Genomic DNA, 14,926 nt, shown 5'->3' on the forward strand with positions numbered 1-14,926 from the left:
AGGAGAGCGATTCAGGACAATAAGGTCCCTCGGACCAGCGCTGGGACCAGGATGGCTGTGACCCCAGGCCCAGTACCAACCAGGTCTGCCACAGGGCTCTTGGGAGAGAGCCAGGTCAATGGCTCCATCCCCTGCCAACCAACATTTGAGCAGTACGGGGAGAAACTTGGTTGCTTGAAGTTGCAGAGAAGGGAAAGGACTAAGTGGGAAACACAAAGGGGCTATGAGTACCCATGGTGTCTGTAGACACCAGCTGAGGAAAGTTGAGAATTGGGTAGTGATGGGCCCTGAAACAGATAGTTTCCTGTCTGGCTGGAGAATTGGGCACTGTAAAAGAGCAGACCGCTGTGTGGAGTGGCAGGCTTGAGAAAAAGTAATTTCTCAAAAAGAAAAAGTGAAAAAAGAGACATTGTTTGGAGAATTTTCCTGCAGCAGCCACTACGGCCTCCTCCCCATCCAGCTGTGTGGTGCTCCCAAGGTGGCAAGAAAGGCCCTGCACACCCTCAGAGCCCTGGGGAGAGTGCGCACCAGACAGAAAAAACAAGACTGGGTAATAATACTCATATCAGACAAAACAGATTTCAAAAAAGGGCCATAAAGAGAGGCCCAGAAGGTCACTTCATAATCTTTAAGGGAAGAATCTACCAAGAAGATATAAACATTGTAAATATATAAGCATCCAACAAAAGAGCACCCAAATATAATTAAAAAATCTTAGAGGACTTCAGGAAAGATAGTGACAGAAACACAATTATAATAGGGGATTTTAACACCCCACTGTCAAAAATGGACAGATCTTCCAAACAAAATAGCAACAAAGATACTGTGGCATTGAACAATGCCCTAGATGAAATGGACTTCACTGATTTATATAGAGCCCTTCATTCCAAAGAAGCTAAATACACATTCTTTTCGAATGCACACGGAACATTTTCAAAGTTAGAGCACATGACAGGACACAAAACAAGTCTCAACGAATTCAAGAATACTGAAATCATACCAAGCATTTTCTCTGACAGCAAAGGACTGAAACTAGAAACCAACCCCAAGGAAAAGAATGCAAAACACTCAAAATCATGGAGACTGAATACCATAATATTAAATAATGAATGGGTCAAGAATGAAATCAGGAAAGAAATAAAAAATTTTCTGGAAACAAATGAAAATGAACTCACAACAACCCAAAACTTATGGGATACAGCGAAGGCAGTCCTGAGAGGGAAGTTTATAGCAATACAGGCCTACCTAAGAAACAGAAACATTTCACACAACTTAACCCTACATCTACAAGAACTTGAGGGACAATAACAAAGACAGCCCAGAATAGCAGAAGGAAGGAAATAACCAAGATTAGAGCAGAACTAAATGACACAAAGACTAAAAGCAGAATTCTAAGGATCGATGAATCTAGGAGCTGGTTCTTTGAAAAGATAAACAAAATTGACAAGCCTTTAAAGCAGGCTCATCAAGACAAAAAGAGAGAGGGCCCAAATAAACACAATCAGAAATGAAAGAAGAGATTACAACTGATACCACAGAAATACAAAGGATCATAAGAAATTACTACAAAGAATTGTATGTCAAGAAATTTGTAAACTTAGGCAAAATGGACAAATTTCTAGAAAAATTTAATCTTCCAAAACTCAATAAAGAAGAAGCAAAAAGCCTGAACAGACCAATAACAGCAGATGAAATTGAAGCAGTAATCAAAAAACTCCTGACACACAAAAGCCCTGGACAAGGTGATTTCACAGGAGAATTCTACAAAGTATTTAAGGAAGAGCTAACCACTGTCTTTCACAGACTATTCCAAAAAATCAAAGAGGAGGGAAGACTTCCAAACTCTTTATATGAAACCAGCATCATCCTAATCCCAAAACCAGATAAAGACACAACAAAGAAAGAAAACTTCAGGCCAATATCACTGATGAACATAGATGCTAAAATCCTCAACAAAATATCGGCAAACCGCATTCAACAATACATTAAAAGGATCATATATCATGACCAAGTGGGATTCATCCCAGGGATGCAAGGAAAGTTTAACACTCACAAATCAGTAAATGTAATACATCACATACACAAAGCAAAGACAAAAGACACATGATCATATCAATAGATGTAGAAAAAGCATTTGATAAGGTACAGCACCCATTTATGATAAAAACACTCAGCAAAGTTGGAAGAGAGGGAGCATTCTTCAACATAATAAAGGCCATATATGAGAGACCTAGAGCCAATATCATACTCAATGGGCAAAAACTAAAAGCTTTTCCACTAACATCAGGAAAAAGACAAGGTTGGCCATTTACACCAATTCTATTCAATATAGTATTGGAAGTTTTAGCTACAGCAACCAGACAAGAAAAGGAAATAAAAGGCATCCAAATTGGAAAAAAGGAAACAAAACTGTCATTGTTTGCAGATGACATGATACTGTACATAGAAAATCCTACAAACTTTGCCAAAAAACTGTTCAACCTAATAAATGAATTTGGCTAAATAGTGGAATACAAAGTCAATATCCAGAAATCAAAGGCATTTTTGTATACTAACAGTAAATCAGCAGAAGCAGAAATCAAGAAAAAAATCCCATTCCATATAGCAACAAGAAAAATAAAATACCTAGGAATAAACCTAACCAAGGAGGTAAAACGCCTGGATGTAGAAAACTACACAACACCGAAGAAAGAAATCAAGGAAGACACAAACAAATGGAAACATACACCGTGTTCATGGATTGGAAGAATTAACATCATCAAAGTGTCCATACTTCCCAAAGCAATTTAGAGAATCAATGCAATCTCTATTTAAAGTACCAATGGCATATTTAACAGACACAGAACAAACACTTCAAAATTTATATGGGACCTGAAACCACCCCAAAGAGCTGCTGTAATTTTGAGAAAGAAGAGCAAAGTAAGAGAGATTACAATACCTAATACCAAACTGTATTACAAGGCCACTGTACTCAAAACAGCCTGGTACTGGCATAAAAACAGGTACACAGACCAGTGGAACAGAACAGAGAGCCCAGAAATAAACCCAAGTCTCTATGGTCAATTAATATTCAACAAAGGGGGCAGCAGCATAAAATGGAGTAAAAATAGCCTCTTCAACAAATGGTGTTGGGAGAACTGGACAGCCACGTGCAAAAAAAATGAAACTCGACCAACAAGTTACACCATACACAAAAATAAATTCAAGGTGGATAAAGGATTTAAATGTAAGTCATGACACCACTAAAGTTCTAGAGGAGAACATAGGCAAGAAAATCTCAGATATTTCATACAGCAACATTTTCACTTATATGTCCCCTAGAGCAAGGGACATGCAGGAAGGAATAAACAAATGGGATTTCATCAAAATAAAAAGCTTCTGCGTGGCTAAAGAAAACAGCACTAAAATGAAAACAGAAGGAACCATATGGGAAAATGTATTTGCAAGTGATACCTCAAACAAGGGTTTGATCTCCAAAATATATAAAGAACTCACACAACTCCACTCTAAGAAGACAAGCAACCCAATTAAAAAATGGGCAAAGGAGCCCTGGCTGGTGTAGCTCAGTGGATTGAGCACGAGCCTGCGAACCAAAAAAAGACCATGATTCGATTGCCAGTCAGGGCACATGCCTGAGTTGCAGGCCAATTCCCGGCAGGGAACCACAAAAGGCAACCATACATTGATATTTCACTCCTTGCCTTCCCCTCTAAAGATAAATAAATTTTTTTAAAAAATCTTTAAAAAAGATGGGCAAAGAACTTGAACAGACACTTCTCCAAGGAGGACATACAGAGGATTCAGAGACATATGAAAAGATGCTCAGTATTGCTACCCATCAGAGAGATGCAAGTTCATCAGAGAGATGCAAGTTAAAACCACAATGAGGTACCACTTCACACCTGTCAGAATGGCCATCAAAAACAAAGCAACAAGTGTTGCAGAGGTTGTGGAGAAAAGGGAACCCTAGTGCTCTGTGGGTGGGATTGCAGGCTGGTACAAGCACTATGGAAAACAGTATGGAATTTTCTCAGAAAACTAAAAATGGGTCTGCCTTTTGACCCAGCAATTCCACCGCTGGGATTATATCCTAAGAACCCTGAAACACCAATCCAAAAGAATCTATGCACCCCAATGTTCATAGCAGCACAATTTACAATAGCCAAGAGCTGGAAGCAACTTAGGTGCCCGTCTGTAAATGAATGGATCCAAAAATTGTGGTACATATACACAATGGAATTCTATGCAGCAGAGAGAAAGAAGGAGCTACTACCCTTTGCAACAACATGGATGGAACTGGAAAGCATTGTGCTGAGTGAAATAGGCCAGGTGCTGAAAGACAAATACCATATGATCTCACCTTTAACGGGAAGCTAAACAACAAAACAAACAAGCAAGCAGAAAAAAAAAACCAAAGACACAAATAGAGAACAAGGGGACAGTGACCATAGGGGAGAAGGAAGGGAAGTTAAGGGGGGAAAGGGGGAGGGATTTGGAGGAACAAATAGGAAGGACACAGGGACGAGAACTAAGGGGGGTGAAAATGGGAGGGAGGTGGGGAGCAAAGGGTGGGGGAGGGCTGGGATGGGAAAAATAGACAAAAAACTGTACTTGAAAAATAACTAAATAAAATTAATTAAAATAATAAAGTAAAATAAGAAATAAAACCCTAAAAAAAAAAAAGAAAATATACAGTGAACCAATAGTGAAAAGAAGGAAACTGAGAATAAAATCAACAATTTTGAACAGAAGGAAGAAATAAACATTCAACCAGCACAAAATGAAGAAAGAAGAATTCAAAAAAATGAGGAGAGGATTAGGAACCTCTGGGACAGTTTTAAACGTTCCAACATCCACATCATAGGGGTGCCAGAAGAACAGGAAGATTAAGAAATTGAAAACTTATTTGAAAAACATAATAAAGGAGAACTTCCCCAACATGGTGAAGGAAATCGACTTCCAGGAAGCTCAGAGTCCCAAGGAAATTGGAACCAAGAGGAAACGCACCAAGACACATCATAATTAAGTTACTCAAGATTAAAGATAAGGAGAGAATCTTAAAAGCAGCAAGAAGAAAGAAGAGAGTTATCTACAAAGCTGTGCCCACAAGATTATCAGCTGATTTCTCAAAAGAAACCTTGCAGGCAACAAGGGGCTGGAAAGAAGCATTCAAAGTCTTGAAAGGCAAGGACCTATATGCAAGATTATTCTATCCAGCAAAACTATCATTTAGAATGGAAGGGCAGATAAAGTACTTCCCAAAAAAGGTCAAGTTAGAGGAGTTCATCATTACCAAGCCCTTATTCTATGAAATGTTAACGGGACTTATCTAAGAAAAAGAACATAAAACTATGAACAAAAAACTTTCAACAAACTCACAACTATCAATAACTGAACCTAAAATACAAAAACAAAATCAAACTAAGCAAACAACTAGAACAGTAATAGAATCACAGAAATGGAGATCACATGGAGGGTTATCAGTGGGGAGAGGAAGGGGGGAAAATGGGGGAAAAGGTATAGGAAATAAGAAGCATAAGTGGTAAGTCCAAAAGAGACAAAGGAAGGTTAAGAATAGTATAGGAAATGGAGAAGCCAAAGAACTTATATGTATGACCTGTGGACATAAACTAAGAGGGAGGAATGTTGGTGGGAAAGGGGGTACAGAGCAGAGGGGCATAAAGGGGAGGAAAAAAAGGGACAACTGTAATAGCATAATCAATAAAATATACTTAAATCATGCCAAAGAATAGAGCTTTTTAAAAGTTACAAAATAAATACAATTGATGTAAGCAAAATAATAATGCAATCATTTCCATTGCCATTACCTGTTAAGTTCATCCAGACATAAGCGCAACGTTTCATAAGTTGTTAGAGCAATTTCACATTTCCTCTGCTTTACACGAATCAGTTCATCATCTTTTTTATTACCATGTAAAATGGTGACTCTGAAATATCCCCAGGTGTCCAATTCATCCCTCCAGTTGTAGAGGACGGATAGAGGAGCGACTATTAAGAACATCTAAAAAAAAATTGGCGATATTATATTTTCTAAAAATGAAAGAAATCCAGACTATCAAAGCGTTATCTTTAATTTTTGACACTTTAGCTAAAAATAACAAATACAACCGAGAAACTGAATATATCTGCAGATAGAAGACCATAAAAAAAACCCTTTATTATTTGATTTTATTATTTTTTATTGTTCAAGTACAGTTTTCTGCCTTTTCCACCCAATCCCTCCCCACCACTCCAGCCCTCTCCTCCTCCTCCTTTTCCACCACACCCTTGTTATTGCTCATGTGTCCTTTATACTTGTTCCTGCAAACCCTTCCCCTTTTCCCCTGAAATCCCCTCTCCCCTCTGATACTGTCACCTGTTCTCTATTTCAGTGCCTTTGGTTATATTTTGGTTGTTTGTTTGTTTTGTTGATCAGGTTCTTATTAACGGTGAGATCATATGGTATTTGCCTTTCACCACCTGGCTTATTTCACTTAACATAATGCTCTCCAGTTCCACGCATGCTGTTGCAAAGGGTAGGAGCTCCTTTTTGTTTGCACTGCATAGTATTCCATTGTGTAAATGTACCACAGTTTTTGGATCCATTCATTTACAGACGGGCACCTAAGTTGCTTCCAGCACTTAGCTTTTGTAAATTGTGCTGCTATGAACATTGGGGTGCATAGATTCTTTTGGATTGGTGTTTCAGGATTCTTAGGATATAATCTTAGCAGGGGAATTGCTGGGTCAAAAGGTAGGTCGATTTTTAGTTTTCTGAGAAAATTCCATACTGTTTTCCATAGTGCTTGTACCAGCCTGCAATCTCACCCACAGAGCACTAGGGATCCCTTTTCTCCACAACCTCTGCAACACTTGTTGCTTTGTTTTTGATGGCCATTCTGACAGGTGTGAAGTGGTACCTCATTGTGGTTTTAACTTGCATCTCTCTGATGAACTTGCATCTCTCTGATGGGTAGCAATACTGAGCATCTTTTCATATGTCTCTGAATCCTCTGTATGTCCTCCTTGGAGAAGTGTCTGTTCAAGTTCTTTGTCCATCTTTTTTAAAGATTTTTTAAAAAAATTTATTTATCTTTAGAGGGGAAGGCAAGGAGTGAAATATCAATGTATGGTTGCCTTTTGTGGTTCCCTGCCGGGAATTGGCCTGCAACTCAGGCATGTGCCCTGACTGGCAATCGAACCACGGTCTTTTTTTGGTTCGCAGGCTCGTGCTCAATCCACTGAGCTACACCAGCCAGGGCTCCTTTGCCCATTTTTTTAATTGGGTTGCTTGTCTTCTTAGAGTGGAGTTGTGTGAGTTCTTTATATATTTTGGAGATCAAACCCTTGTTTGAGGTATCACTTGCAAATACATTTTCCCATATGGTTCCTTCTGTTTTCATTTTAGTGCTGTTTTCTTTAGCCATGCAGAAGCTTTTTATTTTGATGAAATACCATTTGTTTATTCCTTCCTCCATGTCCCTTGCTCTAGGGGACATATAAGTGAAAATGTTGCTGTATGAAATATCTGAGATTTTCTTGCCTATGTTCTCCTCTAGAACTTTAGTGGTGTCATGACTTACATTTAAATACTTTATCCACCTTGAATTTATTTTTGTGTATGGTGTAACTTGTTGGTCGAGTTTCATTTTTTTTGCACGTGGCTGTCCAGTTCTCCCAACACTATTTGTTGAAGAGGCTCTTTTTACTCCATTTTATGCTGCTGCCCCCTTTGTTGAATATTAATTGACCATAGAGACTTGGGTTTATTTCTGGGCTCTCCATTATGTTCACCTTTATTGTTTACTTAGCCTTTTATTAGGACAAAATGGATACTTAACCTTGTCCAAAGTAACAACTATTTTTTATTTCTCCCCCCAGAAAGCAGTTGAGAAATAAAAGATGAGTAATTTTAGAAAACAGAAAAGGTATAATCAGGATCTTAATTACAACTTCAAGGGTCAAGTGGGTAATATAAATAGGTAAAGCAGTCCAGGTATTTTTCTTAAAATATGTGGTCTTCCACAGCTCTCATTCTTTTTTATTTCCCTAGTCCAAGGGTCCCCAACCTCCAGGCTATGGACCAGTATCAGTCCAGGCCTGTTAGGAACTGAGCCACACAGCAGGAAGTAATCATGGATATAATGGGCTTGAATCATCCCTAAACCAACCCCCAAGCAACCATGGACAAATTTTCTTCCACAAAACTGGTTCCTGGTGCCAAAATGGTTGGGGACCACTGCCCTATCCACTTCCTTTCCCCCTTTCTCAGAAACTGTCAGTTGAGACCTAAAAAAATCAAAGCAATTAAAAGAAAACTTGGGAGCTTCTAGTCAAGATTGCAAAGTAGATAACTGCTGCTCCTGCCTCCTTTCATGACCACATCAAAATTACAACTAAACTACAGAACAATCATCATCAGAAACTGCAAGAGTCTAGCTGAACAGAAATTCTGTAACTAAGGACATACTGAGGAAGTCACGTTGGGACTGGTAGGAAAGGCACAGATACTGAATGGATTGCTCACACACCCACGTGTGTGGGTTAAAAATCAGGAGTGATATCTGGGTTGCGGAAGTCCCTCTGAGGAGCAAGGAGCCCCAGCCCCACACCAGGTTCCCCAGTCCAGGTTTCCAGTTCCTGGAAAAGAAGTCCCCATTAACTTTTGGCTGTGAAAACCAGCAAAGATTATAGCTGAGTGAGCTGGAGGGCTGCTGGAGCCCCAGCCATTTTTCTTAAAGGGCACACACATGGACTTATTGTTGATGGACTCACTTACTCTAAGCTCCAGTGCTGGGGAAGCACTTTGAAAGGCACCAGGGACACATGGGCAGGAACTGAATTATCTAGCTACAGGATGTGGGTTGGAGAAGCAGCTTTCTCCCTGACAGAGGCCATTGTTCCTTTGTTGAGCACTCTACCCACGCAGCCATATATGAGCCTCCATCAACCTAGCTAACACCATTCACCCCATACTAATAATTCCCTGAGACTCTGCTGTACCCAACTTTCAGGCCTACCCGAGCTGACTGCAGTAGCTCTTCCATACAATCTTTCTTGGATAATGCTGCAGATTTTTCTAAAATCTCTCAAAGATTCACAACCCCAAACAAGCAGCACCTGGCCTCAGTGTTCTGAGTACCTCTTGCTAAGCAGCCCCAAGCAACAGCTGGACTCAGTTCATGGTTTAGCCTCTCCCAAGTACCTCCAGTCCTGGCACAAGAGTCAACCATCTGCGTAAGTGTAGGGCACAGGCAGTAGATGGTCCTGAGCAGGGCACAGGCAGTAGATGACCTTGATCTGTACCAGAGCCTCTCCCAAGAGGATCCAAAACCAACACACCTGGTGGACAGCTTCAAACCACCCCAGAGCACCACCAACCACCTCCACAAATGACACACCAAGAGGGAAGACTCAGCAGGCACCAGAGCCCCACTAAAGTGAATCCTGCCATGTAGGTTCAGACTTTGCACAGTAGCTCCCCCATTGTAGTCATCATGGCCAGTCTTCACAACCAACCCTCAGGGGTCAATCCCTCCCATTGATGTCCCAAGAGCAAATAACGTTCAACTAAGATAGGAGCGCATGCACAACCCATACAAGGCACAGATCTGGTACACTCAGCTCAGGTGACCAGAGACTGTGCCACTGGGCTCTAAGGGACAACTACTACATAAAGCCACTCTACTAAAACTGGGAGATGCAGCAGCTTTACTTAAAACATAGAAACAAACACAGGAAAACAGGTAAAATGAGGAGACAAAGAAACATGGCCAAATGAAAGAACAGGACAAAACTCCATAAAAAAGAACTAAACAAAATGGAGACAAACTTTCTAACAGGTGCAGTGTTCAAAACACTGGTTATAAGGATACTTAGTGAACTCAGGGGGAACTTTAACAAAGTAGAAAAAATAAAAAGAAAGTCAAAAATGAAAAATATAATAACTGAAATAAAGAATACATTATAGGGAATTAATAGATTAGATCACAGGTGGCAAACACAAGGCCCTTGGGGTGAATCCAGCCTTCCACCTTGTTTTTTCTGGCCTGGCACCTTGTTTCTACCCAGTGGCAGCACTGAGCTCTCACTTAACGGTTAAAAAGTAGTTACATTTATACAATCCTGAAATTACATTCAGCTCTTCGAAGGCAACTGCGAGGTTGATGTGGCCCCCTATGAAAATGAGTTTGACACCCCTGGATTAGATGAAGCAGATGACTGAATCAGCAATTTGAAACTAAGGTCTCATAAAACATCCAATCAGAACAGCCAAAAAGAGAAAAAGAATTTAAAAAAATGAGGAGAGTTTAAGGAACCCCTGAGACAACATCAAGCGTACCAACATTCACATAATAAGGGTACCAGAAGAAGGAGAGAGAGAGCAAGGAATCAAAAACCTGTTTGAAAAAATAATAATGGAAAACTTCCCTAACCTAAAAGAGAAAACAGACATACAATCCCAGGAAGCACAGAGAATCCCAAACAAGATGAAACCAAAGAGGCCCACACCAAGACATATCATAGTAAAATGCAAAAGTTTGAAGACAAAGAGACTCTCAAAAGCAGCTGAGAAATGTAATTACCTAAAAGGGAGATCCCATAAGACTATCAGCTGATTTCTCAACAGAAACTCTGAAGGCTAAAAGGGCCTGGCACAAAATAGTCAAAATGATGAAAAGCAAGGACCTGCAACAAAGATTACTCTACTCAGCAAGGCTATCATTTAGAATCAAAGGATGGACAAAAAGCTTCCCAGACAATAAAAAGGTAAAGTAGTTCATTACCACCAAAACAGTAGTTCAAAAAATGTTAAAGGGACTTTTTTTTAAAGAAATAAGAAGAAAAAGATAAAAATATGAATAATAAAATGGCAATAACTACATATCTATCAATTACTTTAAATGTAAATGGATTAAATGCTTCAATCAAAAGACATAGGGTGGCTGAATGGATAAGAGAACAAGATCCTTATACATGCTACCTACAAGAGACTCACTTCAGATGAAAAGACACACACAGACTGAAAGTAAAGGGATGAAAAAAATATTGCATGACAATGGAAATGAAAAAAGAATCTGGGGTACCAATATTTATAACAGACAAAATAGACTACTTCTTGGTATTTATCTGAAGAAACCCAAAACACTAATTTGAAAAGATGAGCACATCCATATGTTCACTGCAGCATTATTTACAATAGCCAAGCTATGGAAGCACCCTAAGTGTTCACCAGTAGATAAATGGATAAAAAAGAAATGGTACAACTATATAACAGAATATTATTCAGCCATAAAAAAAGATTTAAGTCTTGCCATCTGCAACAACATGAACGGACCTCAAGAGTATTGTAAGTGAAGTAAATCAGACAAATATGATATGATTTAATTTAAATGTGGAATTTGAAAAGCAAAATAAATGGACAAGCAAAACAGAAACACACACACAGATACAAGGAACATTTTGGTAGTTGCCAGACTGGAGAAAGATTGAGGAGATGGGTAAAAAGGGGGAAGAGATTAAGATGTGCAAATTTCCAGTTATAAAATCCCCTTTACATCCAGTCAAGGGGACATAAAGTACAGCATAGGGAATACAGTCGATAATGTAGCAGTAACTATGTATGGTATCAGATAGGTACTAGATTTATCAGGGTGATCACTTCATAAGTTCTATAATGTCTAATCACTATGCTGAAGAAGATGAAAAATAATCCAGTATTCTCTAGTTGCACTGTTAAAATTTGAATGTATACAATAGCTCTTATCTTCTTACCAACCTAAAGTCAATGCTGGAGAAATTACCTGCAATCTCCTCTACAGGATTATTTTCCCTCTTTAATTAACATCCATCTACAAGCAAAGATATTTTAGTATTTCCCAGGATTAAAAAAAAGCCCAGAAAAACCTCTTCTTTAACCTTATATTTCTCTCTAGCTTTCCTCCATTGCTTTACTTCCTTTATAACAATGGTCCTCAGGAGTTATCAATATTTATTGCTACTGATTTTCTTACTGTCCTTTCTTGAACTCGTGTTAAGTGCAACTTCTGCCCTAAGCCTCTGCCAAAGCAGTCCTCATCAAAATACCTGTTTAGTCTTCACACAAATGTTTCAAAGTTCTACTGACCCTTCTTATATGAACCCTAAATCCTGTTGTCATCAACCATTTTAATGTTTAATGTTTTTATTTCTCACTATTCCCACTACTCCTAAGCTATTATACTTAATAGGGTTATAAGTTTCTTTTCTAAAGTTTTATACTTGTCCTACTTGATATAATGAACCAATAAAACATACTGAACAATTTCAGTTTAACAACAACAAAAGACTACAGTACTACTCTACTCCACTCTCTTCTGTGAAATATTTCAGCTATGCCATTTGTCAACTATAAGATGTCAAATCTGTTACTGCTTTGGAAAGCGAAAGAAGAAAAAGAACACAAGATTAACTTACTAAATATGAGAGTTCCTTTTCCCTGCCCCATCATCAAGCATATACTATAAGTACTTTATTTTTTAATTAAATTTCATTTATTAAACTTCATTTATGTTTAACTTTAAAATCCACAGGTCTTAAAATTGGGCAGCAAACAAGTTCTAAATAATGCCATGGTAAATTATTTTCCGGATCATTTGTATTGTTAAGTACTTTCTCATCATACTCAATTTGCCTAAAATATTTTTGAAATTATGCTGCGACTGCCATTTTTTTCTCCTATTTTCAATATAAAATTGGGGGCTCTAAGAACTAAGTCCAATTATAGTATCTCCCCAATTCCCCCATTTTTTGTATAATACAAGATGAAAATTGTTGGAACAAATTCCATCTGAACATTTTGAGTGGTTTTCCATTTGAGGGGTCATTCATTAAAGATGCATGGATCTAAAGATTTTCTAGAAACAGCAACCTGAAGGTTCCAGAAGAGGTTCAAAAATTAGGACATTTCTTACAGTCATTGTTGGTCTTCATAATCATGGAAGGTAAATCAAATGGTTCAGTAACTCATTTTAATACTAAAAGAGGTCAGAGAACTGAATAATGCTATTTGCAAGGTCCAGAGAATATATGTTAGAAAACTTAAAATGTTTACTACCACACTGTGAATAATAATCTATTTAACAAGCCTTTCTTTAGCAAAAGAAGCCAAGTAATAAAATGGAAAGCAGTGTCTAACTGCTAAGTCAATAAACACAAAGCAACTCTATTTCTTATTCTGAAGATAAGAAATAATTTTATAAAACTAAATCTAAAATATAATACAAATAAAATATGTTCAGTTAAATGCTATTAAAATTAACAGAGGTCATGTTTAACAGTGCAACTAGAGAATATTGAATTATTTTTCATCTCTTTCAACAAGTCTACTTCAATTATTGAGGTACGTGCTTTCTCAAGTTTGATTCTTTATGCACTATGCTTTCAAAAATGATGTGGTATAGATTGTGATAAGACACCCACAGATGTTTCATATATGGTAATTTTTGTGGTAGAAGCAGTACTAGTATTGACAATATCATTACCATTATTGAGCACTTACTGTGAGACAATGACCTTGCAAAGTAGTTTACATACATTAACACAAGGACTTTACATAGAAATGCTATCAAGTAGAAATATTTAATATTTCGTTTTTAGAGATGAAAATACTAAGGTGTAGAAATATTTAAAAATATGTCCAAGATCATACTGTCAAAATAAGTATTTGAACCATGTCTTAGTCCAAAACTCTTAATTGCCACGGTACATCATGTTAACACCTTACATCAGAAAGCCCAGGATCTTGAGACACTTGACTTTATTTACCACCGTCTCTCTAATACTTTGCATTACGCTTAGAAAACAAAGGTGTTCAATTGAGAAATAAAATGAAACCATGAATTTCAATTCCAAGGTAGGTACAGCACTGAATTGTCAAAGGACAATGCCATACTAACTGAACTATAACAAAGGTTTCACATGGCAGGAAGTGAAAAATACAGAAGTGAAAAATAAAATGTACCTTCATAGAGAGAAATTACAGACCATAAATTGGAATGTTGATCATTTTCAATAAACAAACATCCGGCCATCTGTATACCCAGCTTCCACATTTGTGGATTCAGCCAACCACAGATCAAAAACAGTATTTCTGATCCACAGCTGGGAACAGTAGACATGGAGGGATGATGTATGCATTGTTTCATGTCATTCTATTTCATGGACTTGAGCATCTATGGATTTTGATTTCAACAAGGAATTCTGGAACCAATCACCCATGCACACAAAGGGACAACTATATGACAAGTGTACAACTAAATAACAAAGTTCTAAATAATATTCTCTGTAATAACCTTTACAATCAATTCTTTCAAAATGCCCAATCTAATTCACACCCTATTGTGCACAGTTAATAACCTTTTCTTTGGTATACTCTGGTTATTTAATACATGGGAATTTAAGTTTAGAATCCACTCTAGTCAGGAGCCCCTCTAAATGCTTTTTAGCAAAGCAGCAAGATAATATTACTACAGCTTTAGAAAGAGTGTATCAAAACAGAAACTTATAAACCAATATCACACCAATGAATAGCAAATCAATAACTGTTAAATCCTGCAACTAAACATGTACATAATATATGAGAATCATAATGATAAGTAAAATTATAATGATTTACAGAAAACATAAGTAAACCAACTAAATGAACAGTAAAACTTAACTATTATAAACAGTAAAATAATCAAGAAAGTGGAATTTATAAAATACATGGGGCCTTAACATAAAAAAACATAACCAGTTAGAAAAAAAATTTTTTAATTCCTTTTGTAGTAGCAACCAAAAAACTGAATACCTAGTTAAACTTAATGAACATGAAACAGGGTCATATGAAGAAAACTAGAAATTTCGAGAGGCAAGAAATAACTCTTGGATATACAGTATCTATACT

The 14,926-nt window shown here is 37.6% G+C and overlaps 1 protein-coding gene across 5 annotated transcripts in view; it reads right to left on the bottom strand.

The window, feature by feature from the left end:
- The window catches only part of ERCC6L2 (ERCC excision repair 6 like 2), a 157,408-nt gene that overhangs the window by 100,991 nt on the left and 41,491 nt on the right, over positions 1-14,926 (bottom strand). For 4 of the 5 annotated variants that reach the window (XM_037141005.2, XM_053656179.1, XM_053656180.1 and 1 more), the window contains one exon: positions 5,829-6,022. The exons of the other annotated variant lie outside the window; for it this stretch is intronic. In XM_037141005.2, coding sequence (XP_036996900.2) covers positions 5,829-6,022 — 194 coding nt within the window. The remainder of the gene's footprint in view (positions 1-5,828; positions 6,023-14,926) is intronic. 5 annotated transcript variants of the gene reach the window in all.

The sequence above is a fragment of the Artibeus jamaicensis genome, unplaced genomic scaffold (genome assembly GCF_021234435.1).
Source record: "Artibeus jamaicensis isolate MK-2021 breed Jamaican fruit bat unplaced genomic scaffold, CSHL_Jam_final scaffold_1964, whole genome shotgun sequence".
In the NCBI taxonomy this organism is placed as follows: domain Eukaryota; kingdom Metazoa; phylum Chordata; class Mammalia; order Chiroptera; family Phyllostomidae; genus Artibeus; species Artibeus jamaicensis.